This window comes from Pan paniscus, chromosome 7 (assembly GCF_029289425.2).
Source record: "Pan paniscus chromosome 7, NHGRI_mPanPan1-v2.0_pri, whole genome shotgun sequence".
Classification (NCBI taxonomy): Eukaryota; Metazoa; Chordata; class Mammalia; order Primates; family Hominidae; genus Pan; species Pan paniscus.
The window spans coordinates 161,700,322-161,724,811 of NC_073256.2; the positions used below are offsets into that span (position 1 = coordinate 161,700,322).

Consider the following 24,490-nt stretch of genomic DNA (forward strand, 5'->3'; position numbering starts at 1 on the left):
GGGGTTTCACCATGTTGGTCAGGCTGGTCTCAAACTCCTGACCTCCTGATCCATCCGCCTTGTCCTCCCAAAGTGCTGGGATTACAGATGTGAGCCATCGCGCCTGGCCTATTGCTAAGTTCTTATGTGTGAATAAGTGTAAGAAATGATTGCTTATTGAGCTGGGTGTGGTGGCTCATGCCAGTAATCCCTGCGTTTTCGGAGGCCAAGGTAGGAGGATTGAGTCCAGGAGTTGGAGACCAGCCTGGGCAACATAGTGGGATCTCATCACTTAAAAAAACGAAACAAAATGATTGCTTATTGGTAGCATATAAATTTAGTCAGGAGTGACAGGGGTGGCAGACAACCACAGATTGTCCACATGGGTGCTAAAAGGTGACACTTGTGCTTTCTAACAGTTCAGTGTACACAAACTTTGTGCACAAAATTTTAGAAATCCTGTATGAAATACCTCCAGGCTATATGTGTAAGGTGTATATGAACCATAAATGAATTTTGTGTTTGGACTTGGATTCTGTTTCCAGGAACTCTCATTATGTATATGCAAATATTCCAAGCTCTGAAAGACCCCAAAATCTGAAACACATCGGGTCCCAAGCATTTCAGATAAGGGAATGCTCAATCTATTCAAGCTGAAAGTTCTCAGAACACACGGCCCATCAGCCCCTCCATGGCAGTCACTGACTCTCACAGGGACCAAACATTGTTGGTTGTTGTTGTTTTTTTCTTTTCTTTTCTTTTGAGACAGGGTCTCACTCTGTCACCCAGGCTGGAGTGCAGTGGCACGATCTCGGCTCACTACAGCCTCTGCCTCCCGGGTTCAAGCGATTCTTGCACCTCAGCCTCCCGAGGAGCTGGGATGACAAGTGTGCGTGACCACACCTGCCTAATTTTTGTGGGACCAGACCTTATTGTTTTAGTTTTGCCGCTATTGTGTGAGTCCCTAAGTAACATAATGTGGTCTTGCCCGTTTCTGAACTTTATAAACATAGGATCATACTGCTGTATTCTTCTCTGTTTTACCTCTTTATCCAGTAGGTCGTTGCCAGGATCCCTCTGGGTGGCTGTGTTAGCGGCCCGGGATCCCTCGGGCGGCTGTGTTAGTGGCCCAGTATCCCTCGGGCGGCTGCGTTAGAGGCCCGGGATCCCTCGGGTGGCTGCGTTAGCGGCCCGGGATCCCTCTGGGTGGCTGCGTTAGCGGCCCGGGATCCCTCTGGGTGGCTGCGTTAGCGGCCCGGGATCCCTCTGGGTGTCTGCGTTAGCGGCCCGGGATCCCTCTGGGTGTCTGCGTTAGCGGCCCGGGATCCCTCTGGGTGGCTGCGTTAGCGGCCCGGGATCCCTCTGGGTGGCTGCGTTAGCGGCCCGGGATCCCTCTGGGTGGCTGCGTTAGTGCCCGTCTACTCAATTCCATTGCTGTGTCTTGCCCCATGGCTTGGAAGCCAGCGCCCCGTCAGCCCCTGTCCTAGTGTGTTGTGCGCTTGGGCTCTTGGCAGTTTGCTGTCATAAACAGGCCCCCCTGCATATGTCAGAGCTCCTCTGGTGCAGGAACATTACCCGAGATGGACTTGGTGGGTCTCAGGTGTGTGTATCCTCTGCCTTTTAGATGATGCCGAGGTGTTTTCCAAAGTCCCCATGCCAGTTTCTCCAGCAGCCTCCAAGCATTCTACCTGTTCCAGCATCCTTACTCCCATGAGGTTTTGCACCGGACTCCTGCGCCTATTCCAGTCAGGCCGTCATTCTGTGTCTCTCTGGCCAGCGGGGAAGCCCAGTGGCGTTGCGTGGGTGTTGGCCCTTGAGATTTTTTTTCACATCTTTCGTCTTTCTGTTGATGAGTCTTGTTCTCATCAACTTGTTGGAATTCCCGGCACCCTTTGCTGTGTCCACCACAGTGGCTGTCCTTCCAGCTCAATTCATACTATTTTGATTAACAGAAATTCTGAACTTCACTGAAATTCAGTGGTCGTTTACCATCCTCCCCTCCTCTCCCCTCCCGTCCCCTCTCCCCTCCCCTCTCTCCTCCCCTCTCCCCTCCTGTCCCCCCTCCCCTCCCCTCTTCCCTCCCCTCCCCTCTCGCCTCCCCTCTCCCCTCCCCTCCTCTCTCCCCTCCCCTCCGCTCTCCCCTCCCCTCTTCCCTCCCCTCCCCTCTTCCCTCCCCTCTCCCCTCCCCTCCGCTCTCCCCTCCCCTCTTCCCTCCCCTCCCCTCTTCCCTCCCCTCTCCCCTCCCCTCCCCTCTCCCCTCCCCTCCCCCCTCCCCTCCCCTCCCCCTCCCCTCCCCTCCCCCTCCCTCCCCCCTCCCCCTCCCCTCCCCCTCCCTCCCCCCTCCCCCTCCCCTCCCCCCTCCCCTCCCCCCTCCCCTCCCCCCTCCCCTCCCCCCTCCCCTCCCCCCTCCCCTCCCCCCTCCCCTCCCCTGTTTTGACAGGATCTTGCTCTGTCACTCAGGCTAGAGTGTAGTGGTGTGATCTCAGCTCACTGCAACCTCCGCCTCCTGGGCTCAAGTGATTCTTGTGCCTCGGCCTCCCAAGTAGCTGGGACTATAGGTGTGCACTACTACCCTTAGCTAATTTTTGTGTTTTTTTGTTGTTGTTGTTGTTGTTGTTGTTTGTTTTTGAGACAGAGTCTCGCTCTGTTGCCCAGGCTGGAGTGCAGTGGCGCGATCTCAGCTCACTGCAAGCTCTGCCTCCCGGGTTCACGCCATTCTCCTGCCTCAGCCTCCCAAGTAGCTGGGACTACAGGCATCCACCACCATGCCTGGCTAATTTTTTGTATTTTTAGTAGAGACAAGGTTTCACCGTGTTAGCCAGGATGGTCTCGATCTCCTGACCTCGTGATCCGCCCGTCTCGGCCTCCCAGAGTGCTGGGATTACAGGCGTGAGCCACCGCACCCGACCAATTTTTGTATTTTTTAGTACAGAAGGGGTTTGGCCATGTTGTCCAGGCTGGTCTTAAACTCCTGGGCTCAAGTGATCTGCCCACCTTGGCCTCCCAAAGTGCTGGGTTTACAGCCATGAGCCACCACGCCTAACCCCTTACATCTTTTCTTATTGCCTTCCATACTTCCCAGTTCTGAGGCTATGAAGATCCTTCTACAGCATCTTCTAAAAGCAGTATGGTGTGTCTCATGGTTAGATCTGGAACCTGTCTTTTCTGAGCTTCTATGGCACACGTCTGTTTCATCCTCCTAACCCAGGGCTGGAGTCGCCCCAGACGTGACAGGGGAGTTCCCACAAGGGAGTGTCCCAAACCCTCAGAGAAGGGACCAATTGGGATCCCAAAGAAGCACTAAATGCCAGCTCAGAGCATTAATTAGGGGAACATTGGCATAGAGAGCTGCAGCTGGCCTCGAAACCGACAGTGAGAGACAAGGTGTTCTACCCGGGTGTGCCCGCATTGAGGAGCCAGGGTATGGGGTGTATGAGCAGCTTTAAGGCACTGGGTTCCAGGCATGAAGAGGCTGTGTCTAGCTCTGCCATTTGCTGCTCCGCAGTCCCTGGGGCCTCCAGTTCCTCATCTGTGACATTGGGTTGTCGTGACCCTTCTCTCCAAGGACTGTCGTGTGGGACAGCAGTCCTGTCCTGTGCAGTGGACCTCAGAGGGCACTTGCACTGTCCCCAGTGTCCTTCATTTTTATAGTCTCTCAGCCACTCTTAGATATCCACTTTTTATCCCCATTTAAATATCCGGAAATGAAGGCCCTGTTGATGGTTCTCAAGGGGGTCCCCAGACCAGCAGCATTAGCTCACCTTGGAACGTATGAGAAATGCACACCTGAGCCCCCCAAGACCTGCTGAGTCAGCGCCTGGAGGGGGAGCAGGAGAGGACCCTGCCCCCAGTGCTTAATCCGCCTTCAGTGATTCTGATGCTGTAGCGCTTGAGAACCACTGAAGGAACTTCCCCGGCGTTGGAACCTGGGTGTACCTGACTCAGGCCCATTCTTCTACGACCGACCGCCCTAAACTACCAGCCGCTTAGCTTTTGGATTAGGTAGAATGATGTTATTTGAGGAAAGTAAATCATTTGTCCCCTGAAGAAAAGTGGGTATGCTTTCCTTATGCTCCCTCTTCCTCCTACACGGGGACCACGGGGAAGCCAGGCCCCTGGTGATGTGGAATGGACCTTGAGGTCCTCATCTCAGTGGTAGGCTGAGCTGTCCTGTCTGTTTCTTGCAGCTGCTCAGATGGAAGATAAAAAGCCCTTTATCCTGTCTTCCATGAGGCTTCCTCTCCTGGACACCAACAGCAAGGTAAACCACATGGGCCAGCCCAGGCTGCACCACCACACCACAGGCAGCTGCAGGGTGTGGCCAGGCTGTGCTGTGAGATCACCCACCAACCAGGCGGCCACCACCCTTGGCTGGACTGAGCTTGGGAACAAAGGATGACAGTGTGCCATTCAGTGTGTGGCTGGTGCTTTTCCCACATCTCACTCAGGAAACAGTCCCCAAGGCCACCCTACACTGGCACCAGTTATAGGCCCGCGGGTCCCTAGCCCCTCCTTCAGGCTCAGTTGTTCTCTAGAAGGACCTGGAACTCACAGTGCTGCTCTGCTCGCGGTGATTGCAGCAAAAGGATGCAGGTCCACGTCAGCCACGGTTGGGGTGCCTGGGACAGAATCCGGGAGGGCCCACACACAGGGCTCCCAGCCATCCTCCCCTGGGGTCACGGACAGGGTTAGACCCCCCGCCCCTCCTCACAGCAGCAATGTGGGTCACAGAGCACCACAACCAGGGAAGCTCCTGCCTTGGGGTCTGTCATGTGGACCCGGTTGGCGCCCTCGTGGCTGAGCTATCTCCAGCCCCTCTGGAGGTGGAGCTGATGCCACGTGGCCCGTAGCCTCCACCTGTCACATGAGACCATCTGGTGTGGCCTAAGACCCCAGGTGGACAAGAACATTCTTACCAGGCCAGATGTTTGGGGCTTAGTGATGACCTCCCAGGAACCCAGGGCAGAGGCCAGGCCTAGCTTTGGGCGGGTGGATCTTTGCGAAAGTTAGGACTGCACCCAGGTTTGCACCCAGGTTACCCAGGGGCTGCTGTCTTGGGTAGGACCTGCTTGCTACAGGGGGAGCAGAGACCCTTAGCCCTCTCGGGGGCTGCTCCAGCCTTTGTGCTGGGCCTCCTCTTGGGGTCCTTCTGTGAGACTCTTGTTGTTTCCCCAGAAGCTACTGAAACGGACCCCATGCCACATCTGTTGCAGTGCTCCTTACATGTTCCACACACTCCCCAGCGTTCAGAGCTCTTCTCCCCAACGTACCCCTGACAGGGTCTTTTGGTCCTTTTGGACACCACCTGCAATGCCAGGTGGCTAAACGCACACAGTCTGAGCACTCTGAGACCAACCGGCTCACTCCTCCACACCCACCCTGTTCTCTGAGATAGCACAAGGAGGAAGTGCTTGGAGAAGCCTCCTCGGGGTGGGGATGCTGGACGTGAGAGCTGAAGGGGCAGAGGCGTGGTCGCGATGCTGGAGAAAAGGATCCCCAGGGAGGGCAGCATGGGCAGAAGCCATGGCTCAGGGGAAGGGCTGGTTGCACCACATTGGCCTGGCTGTGCCTCCAAGTCACCAGGCATGGTTACTGGGCGAGGCTGGACATGCAGGCTCAACTCCTAGGATTGCTTGGGTGACAACTGCAGATTCAGGGACCAGATTTATGGTACACCCCAGGAAACATGGGGATCACAAGAGAGAAGCTAGCTCAGAAAGACAGCAGCCCCACCCCGAGGCCAGGGTGAGCCCCGGACGGAGGGATGGGTGTATTTGGAGCCTGGGAAGGGCAGCTGCCAGTGCCCAGGAGGCTGGGGGTTGGGGGCAGGGTGGCTTTGGGTGGAGCCCTCAGCAGAGCAGCTCTCTTGGAGTTGGGGTGCAGCTTGATGGAAGTGGATGGAGGAGGGAAAGTAAGTGAGATGCTCTCCTCTGGCAGCAGGGGAGGGAGGCAAAGGGAACTGGAGGAAAAGAATCCTTCCCTACGGACCTGAGCCCATCCACAAGCTGGCGGGAAGGCTGCCTTCCAGGGGCAAAGGGGCCTTCACACAGCTTAGGGACAGAGAAAAAGGCAGACACAGGCACAGGTGCAGGTGCAGGTACAGGTACATCCAGGTACAGGTGTGGGTGCAGACCCAGGTAGGTATGTATAGATATGGGTGTGAGTGCAGGCTTAGGTGTGGATGCAGGTAATTATAGGTATGGGTGTTGGTGCTGGCACAGGTGTGGAGGAAGGTAGGTTCAGGTACAGGTGTGGGAGCAGGCATAGGTGTGGATGTGGGTGCAGGTAGGTACAGGTGCAGGTATGGATGCAGGCACAGGTGCAAGTGTGGGTGCAGGCATAGGTGTGGGTATAGGTGTGGGCGTTGGCACAGGTATGTGGGTACAGGCCCAGGTGTGGATACAGGTAGGTACAGGTGTGGGTACAGGTGCAGGCCCAGATGTGGGTGCAGGTAGATCCAGGTACAGATGTGGGGGTAGGTCCAGGTACAGGTGTGGGTGCAGGTACAGGTGTCAGTGTAGCTGCAGTTGTGGGCACATGTGTGGATGTGGGTGGGAGGAAGACTGAGGTTCCTCTCTGCTGGCTGGACTGGCATGGCAGTCTCTGCGTCCCCTTCCTGATCTCCCATTTGTTCTCTGGGCAGGTGAAGCGGGCAGTGGTGCAGGTGATTAGCGCCATGGCCCACCACGGCTACCTGGAGCAGCCTGGAGGTGAGGCGATGATCGAGTACATCGTGCAGCAGTGCGCGCTGCCCCCCGAGCAGGAGGTAAGGGGCTGCCACCTTGCCTGCCTCCTAGGCCCACGCTGCCCCTGGCCTGTGTTAGGCACTGGCATCAGGAGCCACTGGCCCAGCAGATGGTGGATGTGTGGGCTGCAGTCTGCGTGCGGAGGTGCCCTCTGCTGTCTTTTGTTTAATAGAGACAGGGTCTTGCTTCTGTGGCCCAGGCTGGAGTGCAGTGGCTGTTCTCAGGTGTGATCATAGCACACTGCAGCCTGGAACTCCTGGGATCAAGAGACCCTCCCGCCTCAGCCCCCCAAGACTACAGGCACATGCCACTGTGCCTGGCTCCCTCTGGTTTCTGAGTCAGAGCCTCTGCATTGAGCCAGTCCTCTCAGCAGCTCCCAGGACTCAGAACGCAGAAGCAGGAAATGGAGAGTTTGTCCTATTTGGGGCTTTTCTATTTAAGAAGTTACTGTACAAATGCCAATTTCTTGAAGGAGAGCAAGGTAGAACGTGGTGAAATAACCCACAGATGGTCTAGACAGCCCTCTGTCACCCTGAGCTGCAGCCTGCTGGCTGCTGAGCGCATCAGTGCTTGAGTCCCTGCAGCTCTGGGTCTGGTTCTTCAAGTTGGCAAAGCTGGTCTGTCCACCAAGGCCAGCTCAGAACAGACACGCCGCCCTCCTTGTGTTCTCGTGACCATCACTGTGGTGCCCGCTGTGCCCCAAGTGGGATACGTGAATTTAACTGGAAACATCTGAGCTCAGTGACAGCATGCTGTGATGTTGCTTCTAAGTGCGTGGTCGTCAGTGAGGAAGCCGCACACATGCCTGTTCTGCAGGCCCCAGCAGGTGGGCCGCCACCAGCTCAGCTGATTCTGACCTCAGCGTCTTCATGGCAGCTCCACGGGTCGTTAGGCATGAACTGGAGAGCCAAGGCCTCTGTTTTAGTCTTTCAGTTCCCAAGAGTTTGGGAGTTGGAGGTTTCTTTGAATATTAGAAAACGTTATTAAGGTTTTCTAAAACCAAAAGAAAAACCATTTTGAATAGGATGGAATCTAACACTCAGATATTTATACCTAAGTAATAATAATTATTATTTTTGAGACAGGGTCTCGCTCTGCCAGCCAGACTGGAGTGCATTGGCGAGATCACAGCTCACTGCAGCCTTGAACTGTGCTGAAGCGATCATCCTACCTCAGCCTCCTGAGTAGCTGGGACTACAGGCTCATGCCACCACACCTGGCTAATTTTTTATTTTTTGTAGAGACGAGATCACACTATGTTGCCCAGGTTGCTTTCGAACTCCTGAGGTCAAGCAACCCTCCCACCTCGGCCTGAAAAAGTGCTAGGATTACAAGTGTGTGCTCAAGCAACCCTCCCACCTCGGCCTGAAAAAGTGCTAGGATTACAGGTGTGTGCCACCACACCCAGCACTCAAATGTGTTTTAACCACAGCACCTTGCTGTTTCTGTGGAGCCTCTCACTCAGTCTCCATTGCTTGATGTGTGGGGTTCAGTGTATCGACCTTTCTACTTTTGCATGTTTCAAATTATTCGTGATCAAATGTTCAAAAAGCAAAGCAGGACATGTTGCTCTGAGACAAGTGGGCCTTGGGGTGTTCGCCAGACACACTGCAGAGGGGGTGAGCGTCAGCGGCAGGCCCTGTGGTGCCACTGGGTGCTGGGCTCTGTGGTTCAGCCCAAGGGGTGGCCGGATGATTCTGGAGCAGGCAGGTGCAGGGCCACTGGGGAGGAGAAGACAAATCAGGGAGCCTCGCCTGGATGTAGATTCCCCTTTAAGGTTTTTGGAGAAACATGAGTTAAAGATTAGAATTAGTTATTATTGTACTGTTTTATCTATATTACCCCACCTAACTTTATTTTTTTTTCCATTTAAATTATGTTTGTTTTTTAAATTTTTTAGAGACAAGGTCTCACTCTGTTGCCAAGGCTAGAGTGCAGTGGCACGATAATGGCCCATTGCAGGTTCAAACTCCTGGGCTCAAGTGATCTTCCTGCCTCAGCCTCCCGAGTAGGTGGGACCACAGGCATGCGCCAGCCACCATGGGTGGCACTTCTTGTGCCCATTTTCAAATTGGGTTGTTTTCTTGTTATAGAATTTTGAGAGATCTTTCTATATTCTGGGCACAAGTCCTTTGTTGGATTTATGGCTTATAAATATGTATTTTTTTAACTTTTAATACATATTGTTTTGTTCTTGAATAGAGACAGCCTGTGTTACCCAGGCTGATCTTTAACTCTTGGCCTTGAGTGATTCGCTTGCCTCAGCCTCCCAAAGTGCTGGGATTATAGGTATGGGCCTCTGCTCCTGCCCATAGACATTTTCTTACAGGTCTGTTGCTTGTCTTTTTACTTTCTTAACACTGTCTTTCAGAGAGCAGAAGTTTTAATTTTTTTTTAATGGCCAGTTTACTTGAGACGGAGTCTCACTCTGTTGCCCAGGCTGGAGTGTGCAGTGGTGCAATCTTGGCTCACTGCAACCTCCGCCTCCCAGGTTCAGGCGATTCTCCTGCCTCAGTCTCCCGAGTAGCTGGGATCACAGGCATGCACCACCATGCCTGGCTAATTTTTTATTTTTTAAATTTTTAGTAGACACAGAGTTTTACCATGTTGGCCAGGCTGGTCTTGAACTCCTGACCTCAGGTGATCTGCCTGCCCCGGCCTCCCAAAGTGCTGGGATTACAGGTGTGAGCCACTGCACCTGGCCTAAAAGTTTTAAGTTTTAGGATTCACATATAGGCCTATGATTCATTTTTAGTTTTTTGTTTTTTTAGATGGCGTCTCACCCTATTGCCCAGGCTGGAGTGCAATGGCGTGATCTCAGCTCACTGCAACCTCCACCTCCTGGGTTCAAGCAATTCTCATGCCTCAGCCTCCCGGGTAGCTGGGATTACAGACGTGCACCACCACACCAGGCTAATTTTTGTATTTTTAGTAGAGACAGGGTTTCACCATGTTGGACAGGCTGGTCTCAAACTCCTGACCTCAGGTGATCCTCCTGCCTCGGCCTCCCAAAGTGCTGGGATTACAGGCATGAGCCACTGTGCCCGGCCTTTTGAGTTAATTTTTGTTAAATGTGAGGTGTGTTTGAGGCTCGTTTTTTTGCATGTGAATGTCCAGTTGTCCCAGCACCACGTGTTGAGAACACTCTTCTCTGTACGTTGACAAATTGCCTTGCATCTTCGTCGAAAATCAGGCAACTGTATGGATTCTCTCTAACGCTCCAGCTCCACTCATCTGCGGAATCTGTCATCATCTGTCAGCAGTACCACACTGTCTTTCCATGGCTTTACGTTAAGTTCTTTTTTTTGAGACGGAGTCTTGCTCTGTTACTCAGGCTGGAGTAAAATGGTGCCATGCCGGCTCACTGCAGCCTCCACCTCCCAGGTTCAAGCAATTCTCGTGCCTCAGCCTCCTGAGTAGCTGGGATTATAGACGTGTACCACCACACCCGTCTAAGTTTTGTATTTTCAGTAGAGATGCAGTTTTACTGCGTTGGCCAGGCTGGTCTCAAACTCCTGGCCTCAAGTGATCCACCCGCCTCGGCCTCCCAAAGTGCTGGGATTACAGGCGTGAGCCACCGTGCCCAGATGCTTTATAGTAAGTTCTGGAGTCAGGTAATGTGAGTCTTCCATCTTTGGTCTTTTTCTATCATGTTTTGGCTATTTTAGTTCCTTTGTTTTTCCCTGTAAATTTTAGAGTCATCTTGTTGATAATATTCCGTCTTCCAATCCATGAAAGCAGTACATTTCTACACTTATTTAGATCTTCGATTTTGTTCACCAGTATTTTGTAATTCTCAGCATGTCAATTCTGTATATTCTGGTATTTTGTTAGATTTGTAAAAGCTATGTTTTTACTGCCATTGTAATGGTACAATTTTGTTCATTTCAATTTCTAACTGTTCATCGTTAGCGTACAGAATATACAATTAATTTTTAGATATTGACCATGTATCCTGTGGCTTTGCTTTTCTATAGATTCTTTGGGATTTTCTACATAGAGCATCATGTCTTCTTCATATAGGCACTTTTATTTGTAAATCTGGGTTAGCTTTTTTTGTTTTCTTGACTTACTACATTGGTGAAGTCTCTAGCATGCTGCTGAATGAATAGAAGTGGTGAGAGCAGCCACCCCTGCTTTGTTCCCATAAGGGGAACATACTGCCTTTTACTATTAAGAATACTGGGGGCTGGGCGCAGTGGCTCATGCCTGTAATCCCAGCACTTTGGGAGGCTGAGGCGGGCAGATCATTCAATCTCCTTGAGTTCAGGAGTTCAAAACCAGCCTGGACAATCTGGCGAAACCCCATCTCCACAAAAAATACAAAAATTAGCTGGGTATGGTGGCACATACCTGTAGTCCCAGCTACTCTGGAGGCTGAGGCAGGAAGATCACTGGAGCCTGGGAGGCAGAGGTTGCAGTGAGCCAAGATCATGCCATTATACTCCAGCCTGGGTGACAGAACGAGACCCTGTCACACACACACAAAAAGTTGAATGCTGGGCCAGCGCAGTGGCTCACACCTGTAATCCCAGCACTTTGGGAGGCCAAGGCAGGAGGATCGCTTGAGCCTGGGAGTTTGAGACCAGCCTGGGCAACATAGCGAGACCTTATCTCTACAAATAATTAAAAAAAAATTAGCTGGGCCTGACGGCTCACGCCTCAGGTCCCAGCCACTCGGGAGGCTGAGGTGGGAGGATCATTTGAGCCCAGGGAGTCGAGGCTGCAGTGAGCTGTGATCACACCACTGCACTCCCGCCTGGGTGACATAGTGACACCCTACCTGAAAAAAGAAAACAGAATGTTGTTTGGGGAAGCACTTTAGGAGGCTGGGGCAGGAAAATCGTTTAAGGCCAGGAATTTGAGACCAGCCTGGACAATGTAACCAGACCTCATCTCTACAAAAAAATTTAAAAACATTAGCTGGGTATGGTGGCATATGCCGGTGGTCCCAGCTGCTCAAGAGGCTGAGGTGGGAGGATTGCTTGAGCACAGGAGGCTGAAGCTGCAGTGAGCTGTGATCACACTATTATGCTCCAGCCTGGGCAACAGAACGAGAACCTCTCAAAAAGAAAAGTTATGTTTACACTATACTGTAGTACATTAAATGTGCAATAGCATTATGTCTAAAAAGCAATGTACATGCCTTAACTTACAAACACTTTATTGCTAAAAAAATTGCTAAGGATCATCTGAGCCATCACTAGTCATAATCTTCTTGTTGGTGGAGGGTCTTGCCTTGATATTGATAGCTGCTGGACTGATCAGGGCGGTGGTTGCTGAAGGTTAGGGTGGCTGTGACAATTTCTTTTTTTTTTTTTTTTTTTTTTGAGATGGAGAGTCTTGCTCTGTTGCCAGGCTGGAGTGCAGTGGCGCAATATCAGCTCACAGCAACCTCCACCTCCCGGGTTCAAGCAATTTCCCTGCCTCAGCCTCCCAAGTAGTTGGGATTACAGCCACACGCCACCACACCCAGCTAATTGTTTGTATTTTAGAAGAGACGGGTTTTCACCATGTTAGCCAAGATGGTCGCAATCTCCTGACCTCATGATCCACCCGCCTCGGCCTCCCAAAGTGCTGGGATTACAGGCGTAAGCCACTGCACCTGGCCAACAATTTCTTAAAATAGGACAATGATGAAGTTTGCTGCATTGATTGACTCTTCTGTTCACAAAACTTTTCTATGTCTTATGCACTGCTATTTGATAGCATTTTACCTACAGTAGAGCTTTCCTCTCAAACCCTGCCACTGCTTTATCAACTAAGTTTATGGAATAGTCTGAATCCTTTGTTGTCGTTTCAACAACGTTCACAGCATCTTCACCAGGAGCAGATTCAATCTCAAAAAACCACTTTCTTTGCCCATCCAAAAGAAACACTACCTCATCCATTCCGGTTTGATCATGAGATCGCAGCAATTCAGTTCCATCTTCAGGCTCCGTTTCCAATTCTAATTCTCTTACTGTTTCCACTACATTTGCAGTGACTTCCTCCACTGATGTCTTGACCCTGTCAAAGTTATCCATGAGGTTTGGAATCAACTTCTTCCAAACTCTTGTTCATGTCGATTTTGTTGACCTCTTCCCATGAATCACAAATGCTCTTCATGGTATCTACTATAGTGAGTCCTTCCCAGAAGGTTTTCAGTTTTTGTTGCCCAGATCTGTGAGAGAAATCACTGTCTATGGCAGCAATCAATTAATCACCTTATGAATTTTTTTTTTTTTTTTTTTGGAATAGGGTCTCACTCTGTGACCCAGGCTGGAGTTCAGTGGCTCCATCACAGCTCACTGAGAGAAATCACCGTCTATGGCAGCAATCGATTAATCACCTTATGAATTTTTTTTTTTGGAATAAGGTCTCACTCTGTGACCCAGGCTGGAGTTCAGTGGCTCCATCACAGCTCACTGAGAGAAATCACCGTCTATGGCAGCAATCGATTAATCACCTTATGAATTTTTTTTTTTTTTTTTTGGAATAGGGTCTCACTCTGTGACCCAGGCTGGAGTTCAGTGGCTCCATCACAGCTCACTGAGAGAAATCACCGTCTATGGCAGCAATCGATTAATCACCTTATGAATTTTTTTTTTTGGAATAGGGTCTCACTCTGTGGCCCAGGCTGGAGTTCAGTGGCTCCATCACAGCTCACTGAGAGAAATCACCGTCTATGGCAGCAATCGATTAATCACCTTATGAATTTTTTTTTTTGGAATAGGGTCTCACTCTGTGACCCAGGCTGGAGTTCAGTGGCTCCATCACAGCTCACTGAGAGAAATCACCGTCTATGGCAGCAATCGATTAATCACCTTATGAATTTTTTTTTTTGGAATAGGGTCTCACTCTGTGGCCCAGGCTGGAGTTCAGTGGCTCCATCACAGCTCACTGAGAGAAATCGCTGTCTATGGCAGCAATCGATTAATCACCTTATGAATTTTTTTTTTTTGGAATAGGGTCTCACTCTGTGGCCCAGGCTGGAGTTCAGTGGCTCCATCACAGCTCACTGAGAGAAATCACCGTCTATGGCAGCAATCGATTAATCACCTTATGAATTTTTTTTTTTTTTTTTTTTTGGAATAGGGTCTCACTCTGTGACCCAGGCTGGAGTTCAGTGGCTCCATCACAGCTCACTGAGAGAAATCACCGTCTATGGCAGCAATCGATTAATCACCTTATGAATTTTTTTTTTGGGAATAGGGTCTCACTCTGTGGCCCAGGCTGGAGTTCAGTGACTCCATCACAGCTCACTGAGAGAAATCACCGTCTATGGCAGCAATCGATTAATCACCTTATGAATTTTTTTTTTTTTTTTTGGAATAGGGTCTCACTCTGTGGCCCAGGCTGGAGTTCAGTGGCTCCATCACAGCTCACTGAGAGAAATCACTGTCTATGGCAGCAATCGATTAATCACCTTATGAATTTTTTTTTTTTTTTTTTTGGAATAGGGTCTCTGTGACCCAGGCTGGAGTTCAGTGGCTCCATCACAGCTCACTGCAGCCTCAGCCTCCTGGGCTCAATCCTCCCACCTCACCCTCCTGAGTAGCTGGGACTACAGGCACACACCAACACGCCCAGCTAATTTTTGTTTTGTTTTGTCTTGTTTTTTTAAAGATAGGTTTTGCTGTGTTGCCCAGGTTGGTCTTAAACTCCTGAGCTCAAGCGATCTGCCCACCTGGGTGACAGAGCAAGACTGTGTCTCAAACAAAAACAAAGAAATAATAAAATGCTCTTAAAATGTCTCCATGCCAGCAATAAGGCTTTTTTGTTTTCTCTTAGCTTTTCCTTTGCAGTCATTACAGCTCATGCCTGTAATCCCAGCACTTTGGGAAGCTGAGGCCAGCAGATCACTTGAGGTCAGGACTTCGAGACCAGCCTGGCCAACATGGTGAAACCCCGTCTCTACTAAAAATACAAAAATTAGCTAAGCGTGGTGGACCACACCTGTATTCCCAGCTACTCGGGAAGCTGAGGCAGGAGAATCACTTGAACCTGGGAGGCAGAGGCTACAGTGAGCTGAGATGGCGCCACTGCACTCTAGCCTGGGCGACAGAGCTACACTCTGTCTCAAAAATAATAATAATAATAATAATAATAATAATAATAATAATGCTCTTTGCTAATCTCCTGGACAACTTGTTGCGGTTTCTCCATCAGCAGTTTCTGCTGCACCTTGGTATTTTTGTTAGGGAGATGGCTTCTTTCCTTAACCCTCATGAACCAACCTCTGCCAGCTTCCAGCTTTTCTTTTGCAGCTTCCTCTCTGCTCTCAGCCTTCACAGAGTTGAAAAGAGTTGCTCTGGATTAGGCTTCGGCTTAAGGGAATGTTTGGCCGGTCTGATTCCCTATGCAGACCATTCAGACTTTCTCAGTGTCAGCAATAAGGCTGTTTTGTTTTCTTATCATTCGTGTGTTCACTGGAGTAACACTTTTAATTTCCTTCAAGAGCTTTTCCTTTGTATTCACAACATGGCTGACTAGCACAAGAGGCCTGGCCTTTAGCCCGCGTCAGCTTTTGACATGCCTTCCTCACTAAGCTTCATCATTTCTGGCCTTTGATTTAAAGTGAGAGGTGTGCGGCTCTTCCTCTCACATGAACACATAGAGGTGATTGTAGGGTTTTAATTGGACCAATTTCATTATTGTTGTCTTTCAGGGAGCAGGGAGACCCTAGCAGAGGGCGAGAGGTGGGGAGTGGCTGGCCAGTGGGTCAGGACACCCAACATTCATTGATTAAGCTTGCAGTTTTATATACTGCAGTTCATAGCACCCCAAAACAATTATAGTAACATCAGAGATCTCTAATCACAAATCACCATCACAGATATAATATTAATGAAGCAGTTTGAAATATTCCAAGAATGAGCAAAATGTGACACAGAGACACACACCAAGCACAGGCTGTTGAAAAAGGCGGCCGTAGACTCGCTGGACACAGGGCTGCCCCAGACCTTCCACTTGGTTAAAATGCAGCCCCTGTGACGTACGGTAAAGCAAAGCCCAGTGAAACAAGGTCAGACCTTCCACTTGGTTAAAATGCAGCCCCTGTGACGTACAGTAAAGCGAAGCCCAGTGAAACAAGGTCACGCCCGAAATGGGCTTGCTTGCTTGTTTTTATTGACACATAATAGATGTACGTATACTCAGGGTACCTGTGATAACTTAATACATTCATATTATGTGTAGAGATCAAATCCGGGTAACTGGGATAGCCACCACCTTGCATGTTGGTTCTTTCTTTATGCTAGAAGCATTCTAATTATTCCTTTCTAGCGATTTGGAAATGTACAATAGATTATACTATAATCCATAATCTATAGTAGGGTAAACTATAGTCACCCTACTGATCTATAGGATACTAGGTCTTTTTTCTGAATATATATTTGTACCCATTAATCAGCCTCTCTTCATACTCCCACCTTCTACCCTTCCCGGCCTCTGGTAACCACCAGCCTACTCTCTGTCTCCATGAGAGGCACTGTTTTTGCTCCCACCTGTAATAGGTTTTCATTGATGCCCTTTATCAGCTTGAAGAAATTCCTTTCTATTTCTAGTTTTCTGAGACTTTATTATGGATTTTATGGATTGATGTCAAAATTGAAACATTTTTGTGCATCTATTGGTGAAATTATGTATTTTTTCTTCTTTTGACTGTTAGTATGGTAGATTAGATTGAGTGCTTTGTGTTTGTTTGTTTATTTATTTATTTATTTATTTATTTTTGAGACAGAGTCTTGCTCTGTCCCCCGGGCTGGAGTGCAGTGGCGCAATCTCGGCTCATGGCAACCTCCGCCTCCCGGGTTCATGCCATTCTCCTGCCTCAGCCTCCTGAGTAGCTGGGACTACATGCGCACACCGCCACGCTTGGCTAATTTTTTGTATTTTCAGTAGAGATGGGGTTTCACCGTGTTAGCCAGGATGGTCTCGATCTCCTGACCTCGTGATCTGCCCACCTTGGCCTCCCAAAGTGCTGGGATTACAGGCGTGAGCCACCGCACCTGGCCTATTTATTTATTTATTTATTTATTTATTTATTTTATGAGACAGGGTCTTGCTTTGTTACCCAGGTTGGAGTATAGTGATGCAATCATGGCTTACTGCAGCCTCAACCTCGCAGGCTCAAGCAGTCCTCCTGCCTCAGTCTCCCAAGTAGCTGGGACCACAGGTGGGCACCACCACACCTGGCTAATATTAAGTTGTGTTTTTGTAGGGATGGGGTCTCTCTGTGTTGCCCAGGCCAGTCTAGAGCTCCTGGGCTCAAGCAGTCTTTCTGCCTTGGCCTCCCAAAGGGCTGGGATTACAAGCAAGAGCCACAGCACCTGGCCATGATTGCTTTTTCAGTAAAACATTTTTATGATGGTAAAATATCATAAACTTGACTGTCTCAACCCATTTTAAGTGCACACTTCAGCGACTTTAAGCTCATTCACATTGTTGTGGAGCCATCACCACCTTCCAGCTCCAGAGCTTGTCCATGTTCCCAAACAGAAACTCTGTCCTCATTGAATGCTAACTCCCATTCCCTCCCCCGCAGCTCCTGCACCCACCATCCACCTTCCCTCCCCCGCAGCTCCTGCACCCCACCATCCACCTTCTCTCCCCCGCAGCTCCTGCACCCACCATCCACCTTCTCTCCCCCGCAGCTCCTGCACCCACCATCCACCTTCCCTCCCCCGCAGCTCCTGCACCCACCATCCACCTTCTCTCTCCCGCAGCTCCTGCACCCACCATCCACCTTCTCTCCCCCGCAGCTCCTGCACCCACCATCCACCTTCTCTCCCCCGCAGCTCCTGCACCCACCATCCACCTTCCCTCTCCCGCAGCTCCTGCACCCACCATCCACCTTCTCTCCCCCGCAGCTCCTGCACCCCACCATCCACCTTCCCTCCCCCGCAGCTCCTGCACCCACCATCGACCTTCTCTCCCCCGCAGCTCCTGCACCCCACCATCCACCTTCCCTCCCCCGCAGCTCCTGCACCCACCATCCACCTTCCCTCTCCCGCAGCTCCTGCACCCACCATCCACCTTCTCTCCCCCGCAGCTCCTGCACCCCACCATCCACCTTCCCTCCCCCGCAGCTCCTGCACCCACCATCGACCTTCTCTCCCCCGCAGCTCCTGCACCCCACCATCCACCTTCCCTCCCCCGCAGCTCCTGCACCCACCATCCACCTTCTCTCCCCCGCAGCTCCTGCACCCACCATCCACCTTCCCTCCCCCGCAGCTCCTGCACCCACCATCCACCTTCCCTCCCCCGCAGCTCCTGCACCCACCATCCACCTTCCCTCCCCCGCAGCTCCTGCACCCACCATCCACCTTCTCTCCCCCGCAGCTCCTGCACCCACCATCGACCTTCCCTCCCCCGCAGCTCCTGCACCCACCATCCACCTTCCCTCCCCCGCAGCTCCTGTACCCCACCATCCACCTTCCCTCCCCCGCAGCTCCTGCACCCACCATCCACCTTCCCTCCCCCGCAGCTCCTGCACCCACCATCCACCTTCCCTCCCCCGCAGCTCCTGCACCCACCATCCACCTTCCCTCCCCCGCAGCTCCTGCACCCACCATCCACCTTCCCTCCCCCGCAGCTCCTGCACCCACCATCCACCTTCCCTCCCCCGCAGCTCCTGCACCCACCATCCACCTTCCCTCCCCCGCAGCTCCTGCACCCACCATCCACCTTCCCTCCCCCGCAGCTCCTGCACCCACCATCCACCTTCCCTCCCCCGCAGCTCCTGCACCCACCATCCACCTTCCCTCCCCCGCAGCTCCTGCACCCACCATCCACCTTCTCTCCCCCGCAGCTCCTGCACCCACCATCCACCTTCTCTCTCTACGAATTTCACTGCTCGAGGCACTTCGTGTAAGTGGACGTAAACAGCGTTTGTCCTTTTGTGTCTGGCTTCTCCCACTCAGCATAAGGTCCTGAATGTTCTCCCATGGTGTGGCGCTGCCAGAATTTCGCTCCTTCATGGCTCGATATTCCTTGTGTGGAGATGGCGAAGTGCTTATGCCATTCGTCCCTTCATGGACACTCGGGGTGCTGCCACCTTCTGGCTCCTGTGAATAATGCTGCTGTGAACATTGTTGCTTTGTAGCAAATTCTGAAATTGGGAAATACAAGTTCTCCAACTTTGTTCTTTTTCAAGATCATTTGGCTATTTTGGGTCCCTTGAATTCCCATGTGAATTTATTTTAGCATCCGCTTGTCAATTCTTGCACAGAAGTCACCCGGAATTTTTATAGGGATTGCACTGAATCTGTATATGTTTGGGGAGTAGTTCCATCTTTTTATTTATGCATTTATTTTTGAGACGGAGTCTCGCTCTGTCGCCCGGGCTGGAGTGCAGTGGCGCGATCTCGGCTCACTGCAAGCTCCGCCTCCCGGGTTCACGCCATTCTCCTGCCTCAGCCTCCCGAGTAGCTGGGACTACAGGCGCCTGCAACCACGCCCCGCTAATTTTTTGTATTTTTAGTAGAGACGGGGTTTCACCGTGTTAGCCAGGACGGTCTCGATCTCCTGACCTCGTGATCCGCCGGCCTCGGCCTCCCAAAGTGCTGGAATTAAGACGTGAGCCACCGCGCCCGGCTGTAGTTCCATTTTAACAATATCAAAATCTTTGTGTATCTATGAACATGGGATGTATTTCTATTATTTAGGTCTTTAATTTATTTTAACATTTTGTAGTTTTCAGAGTATACGTTTTGCACGTTTTTCGTTAGATTTATTCATAAATATTTTATTCTTTTTGATGCTATTGTAAATGGAATTATTTTCTTTCTTTTTCGTTTTCTTTTTTTTTTTTTTTTTTTTCAGAAAGAGTCTTGCTCTGTCTCCCAGGCTGGAGTGCAGTGGCACAATCTCGGCTCACTGCAATCTCCACTTCCTGAGTTCAAGCAATTCTCCTGCCTTAGTCTCCTGAGTAGCTGGAATTACAGGCGCCCACCACCATGTCTGGCTAATTTTTTTTTTTTTTTTTTGGTAGAGATGGGGTTTCACCATGTTGGCCAGGCTGGTCTTGAACTCCTGACCTCAAGCCATCTACCCACCTTGGCCTCCTTAAGTGCTGGGACCACAGGTGTGAGCCACTGCACCTAGTCTGAATTATTTTCTTAATTTCATTTTCAGTTTATTATTTGCTACTGTATAGAAATACAATTATTCTTTTTCTTTTTCTTTTTTTTTTTGAGACAGAGTTTCACTTTGTTGCCCAGGCTGCAGTGCAATGGCACCCTCTCGGCTCACTGTGACCTCCGCCTCCTGGGTTCAAGCAGTTCTCATGCCTCAGCCTCCCGCGTAGCTGGGATTACAGGCGTGCGCCACCATGCCCAGCTGATTTGTTTTTGTATTTTAGTAGAGACAGGGTTTCACCATGTTGGCCAGGCTGGTCTCAAACTCCTGAGCTCAGGCCGTCTGCCCATCTTGGCCTCCCAAAGTGCAAGGATTACAGGCGTAAGCCACTGTGCCTGGCCTACAATTATTCTTTCATATCGATCTTGTATACTGCAACCTTGTTGAACTTGCTTATTTTAATAGTTTTTATTGGATTTCTTAGGATTTCTATAAGGATTGTGTCATCTACAACTATAGTTTTACTTCTTTTTTTTCAGTCTGGATGCCTTTTATTTTTCTTGCTTAGTTGTCCCAGCTAGAACGTCCAATACTGTTGAATAAAATCGGTGCGAGCAGACAGCCTTGTCTTGTTCCTTCTCTTTGTGTAGAAGCATTTAGGCCGGCACCATCGGGTATGATTCCTGCTGTGGGGCTTCATCAGGTCACAGGTACCACCTTCTAGTCCTGCTTTGCTGAACGGTTTTGTTATGAAGAAGTACTACATTTGATGTGCTGTTTACTGTGTCTAAGATGAGCTTGTCATTTTTGTTCTTTATTTTAGTGATATGGTGCATTTCATTAAGTGATTTTCCGATGTTAAACCTGCATTCCTGGGATAAATCCCACTTGGTCATGGGATATAATCCTTTTTATGCATTGTTGTGTTCAGTTTGCTGGTATTTTGTTGAGGATTTTCATGTCTATGTAAGAGATCATGGTATATGCTTTTCTTATGCCTTTGTATGATATTTGTAATCTGTACACACACACATAGGTACATACATGCACAATTTTTTTCCAACTCATTTGAGAGAAAATTGAGACATCGTGTCCCTTTATCACTGACTACTAAATACCTTGTTTATTTCCTAAGAATAAGGACATTGTTCTACACAACCATAGTCCAGATGTTGGAATCAGGAAATTCTACATGGAGGCCATAATTTCACCTGATCCATGCACTTCCTCGGTCATCCCAGTTCTGTCCCTTTAGCTGCTTTCTGGCATAGGGTACAGCCCAGACACATACATTATGTGGCTGCTGTGCCCTGTTAGCCTCCTGCCCTTGTGTTTGTTGACCTGGATACTTTCAAAGAATTGAGACCAGTTATTTTGTTGAATAGCTCAGGTATGGTGGTGTTTCCTCATGATTTGATCCAGGTGATGCAGTTTTGGGAGGAATCTCATGGAATCGTGCATGTCCCCACCAGTGTATCATATCGGGGGTCCTAGTGTTGGTTTGTTTCAGTGTTGATCTTGTTAGTTCTGATCACTTGTCTATGCTCGGTTTCTGCACTGAAAAGTTGCTGTTTCCACCTTGTAATAAATAAGTAGTTTGTAGGGAGATCTTTGGGATTAAGTAAACATCTTCTTGTGATTAAACTTTTAGTCAGCATCAGGCCGGGTGCGGTGGCTCACGCCTGTAATCCCAGCACTTTGGGAGGCCGAGGTGGTTGGATCACTTGAAGTCGGGAGTTCAAGACCAGCCTGGCCAACATGGTGAAACCCCATCTCTAGTAAAAATACAAAAAAATTAGCCAGGTATGGTGGTGGGCGCCTGTAATCTCAGCTACTCGGGAGGCTGAGGGAGGAGAATTGCTTGAACCTGGGAGGCAGAGGTTGCAGTGAGCTGAGATCACCCCACTGCACTCCAGCCTGGGTGACAGAGTGAGACTCCATCTCAAAAAATAAAATAAAATAAAACAAAATAAAATAAGTAAATAAACACTTAGTCAACATCAATTGTTTTTAATTATCCATGGATGGTTTTCTAACTCCAGTGATATTGCTGTACTTAGTTCTTTGGCCTCTGTTGTGACAGAGCCCCTCCTATTCTTTTTTTTTTTTTTCTTTGAGACGGAGTCTCGCTCTGTCGCCCAGGCTGGAGTGCAGTGGGGTGATCTCGACTCACTGCAAGCTCTGCCTGCCGGGTTCACGCCGTTCTTCTGCCTCAGCCTCCCGAGTAGCTGGGACTACAGGCGCCCGCCACCACGCCCGGCTAATTTTTTGTATTTTTAGTAGAGACGGGGTTTCACCGTGTTGGCCAGGATGGTCTCGATCTCCTGACCTTGTGATCCGCCCGCCTCGGCCTCCAAAAGTGCTGGGATTATAGGCATGAGCCACCACGCCTGGCCAGAGCCTCTCCTATTCTTATGTGCATGCATCTCTCTCCACGTGGACTCGTGGTTTGCTGTTTGACGCAGGGGTCCATGCGCAGTCCCTGTTGCTGCCCTTGGTGTTCAAACTGTCCCACACTTGGTCGGTAGCACCCTTCGAGCGCGCAGGCCCCTGTCCTGAGGCCCCGTTGCCCTTTCTGGCGCAGGACGGTGTCCCAGCTCACCTGGGGCTGCCCGTGCCTCTGCTCTGCGGACCCTTCCATGAGCTATTGGTCTCTTGTTTCTGGGAAGCTCGCTCCTTTATTTCTTGAGTATTTCTTGTCCCTGTTTTTGTGTCTCACTGACTTTGGTGTATCTGTTATCCGAAGGCTAGCACTGCTGTCTTCACATCTTTTAGCTTTTTCTTCTTCCATTCTTTTTAAATTTCTTCTTCCTTGAAGTCTTCGGCAGCCTGTTCTTCCAAGTTAGTAATTTCTTCCTCAGTGAATCGTTACATTATTTGTTTCCTGAATTGAATTCTTTATTTCATGGTTATACTTTTTCACCCCCTGTCGCTGGGATTTTCCTTGTTCTTGGCTCCTCATTTCCCCGTTGTGGTTCCTTGTCTCCCTGTTGTGGTACTTTTGGTGCATTTTTTCGCACAGGCATTGTCCCCAGTCTGTGTCCTAACGTTCGTGTTTCTGATGGAGTATGTCGTCACTGTTCGTTATCGGGTATTTTGCAGTTTCTATTTGGTTTCTTTATTAACACAAATGATTCTTTTATGATCTTTAAAATCTCCAGGTCGATAGGTTTTCATGGGTGTTGTGGATTTATTGTTATATTGAATCTGGCCAGGTTGATTTCTGCTTTTAAGTGTTGGTTGCAATATTATTTTTGGCCTAATGGTCAGGATTTCAAAGTGTATGTTTGGTATGAAGTTCTATCTATATTTTTAGCGCCTACTGTAAAAATTGAAGTTCAAGGCCTAAATATCACTATTTTTTTTTTCTGTGTGACTTTTAGCTTCTGAAAGAGAGGGATTAGAAGTCCCTGCAGTGTTGCCATTTTTCCAAATATGCCGCTTTGTGGTTGAGCTTTTACTTTTTGGTATTTCAAAACCTGAATGGAACGTGTGGGAAACAGAAGTCGTCTGCTTACAGGGACGCCTTCTGGGGAGCTGAGCGTACAGAGAGGACAGCAGACATCCAGCCCACCGTGGCTGCCGAGGCTGGGTGGCGTCCTGGTGGGAACCAGGTTTTCTGACATGGTTAACGTTCCCACAGAGGCTATCCCGTTCCTCCCCTGCAGGCATTGCAACGTCACGAGCAGTGATTTTTTATGGAGTCAGTAGCTTAGCAAATGCTCAAGGTTTTGTTTGTTTTGAAGATGAGAACTGAGGCAGGTAAGCCTGCTTTCTTGGGTGATCTTAGCGGAGAGTGCCTTTCCTGTCTGTGGCAGGTGGTGCACATGTCTGCATGACCTGCGGCGAGGCTCAGGGTCTGCCCTGCTTCCGGGCAGGCCGTGTCCTCAGGTCCAGAGCCATGGCCGCCCACGCACGCCTTCGCCTTTTGCCTTCCTCCAGCCTGAGAAGCCAGGCCCCGGCAGCAAGGACCCCAAGGCCGACAGTGTGCGGGCCATCAGCGTGCGCACCCTCTACCTGGTCAGCACCACCGTGGACAGGATGAGTCACGTGAGTGCACGGCACCCGTCCCTGCCTGGTGACAACAGAGCTCTCCAGGGCAGTGGCCCAGGGTGCTCAGGCCCAGCAAAGGGTCTGTCTCCACCTTGGAGCTCTGGCAGGGCCCTATCTGCATGGGACCTCCCTCTGGGCGGATGCAGACCAGGCCCTCTGCTCCCCTAGGTCCTCTGGCCATACCTGCTCCAGTTCCTCACCCCTGTGCGCTTCACTGGGGCCCTGACTCCGCTCTGCAGGAGCCTCGTGCATCTGGCACAGAAGAGGCAGGAGGCCGGGGCCGACGCCTTCCTCATCCAGTACGACGCCCATGGTGCGTACCGTGCCGTACTCCACCTCCCCACTCCTGCCCCCACTTCCCCATCCTCCAGTTCCTGACACCCGCCCCAGGGCTACAGGCAGCCCCCCACTGACTATTTCCACCTCTCATCTCCAGCGAGCCTCCCGTCTCCCTATGCTGTAACCGGAAGACTGTTGGTGAGCCTCGCCCTTTCACAGCGTGCCCAGCGCCCCACTCTGTGTCCCTGTGCTCCACCCAGGCTTGGAAGGGGTTACCTTCTCAGTGGGCAGCCGCGGTCAGGGCTCAGGTGTGGTTTTCCTCTACGTGGGCGGCCCAGCTTTGGGAAGAGCCAGGCTCCCCGTCGGGTGAT

General features: G+C 50.4%; 1 protein-coding gene across 27 annotated transcripts in view; it reads left to right on the plus strand.

Moving 5' to 3' along the window:
- The window catches only part of MROH1 (maestro heat like repeat family member 1), a 111,817-nt gene that overhangs the window by 64,597 nt on the left and 22,730 nt on the right, over nucleotides 1-24,490 (plus strand). For all 27 annotated transcript variants that reach the window (XR_004673143.3, XM_063606488.1, XM_034966901.3 and 24 more), the window contains 5 exons: nucleotides 4,167-4,240; nucleotides 6,623-6,745; nucleotides 23,730-23,837; nucleotides 24,009-24,153; nucleotides 24,277-24,317. Coding sequence is in view for 26 of the 27 variants with exons in the window: in XM_063606488.1 (XP_063462558.1) it covers nucleotides 4,167-4,240; nucleotides 6,623-6,745; nucleotides 23,730-23,837; nucleotides 24,009-24,153; nucleotides 24,277-24,317 (491 nt within the window). In the remaining variant the exon portion in view is untranslated. The remainder of the gene's footprint in view (nucleotides 1-4,166; nucleotides 4,241-6,622; nucleotides 6,746-23,729; nucleotides 23,838-24,008; nucleotides 24,154-24,276; nucleotides 24,318-24,490) is intronic.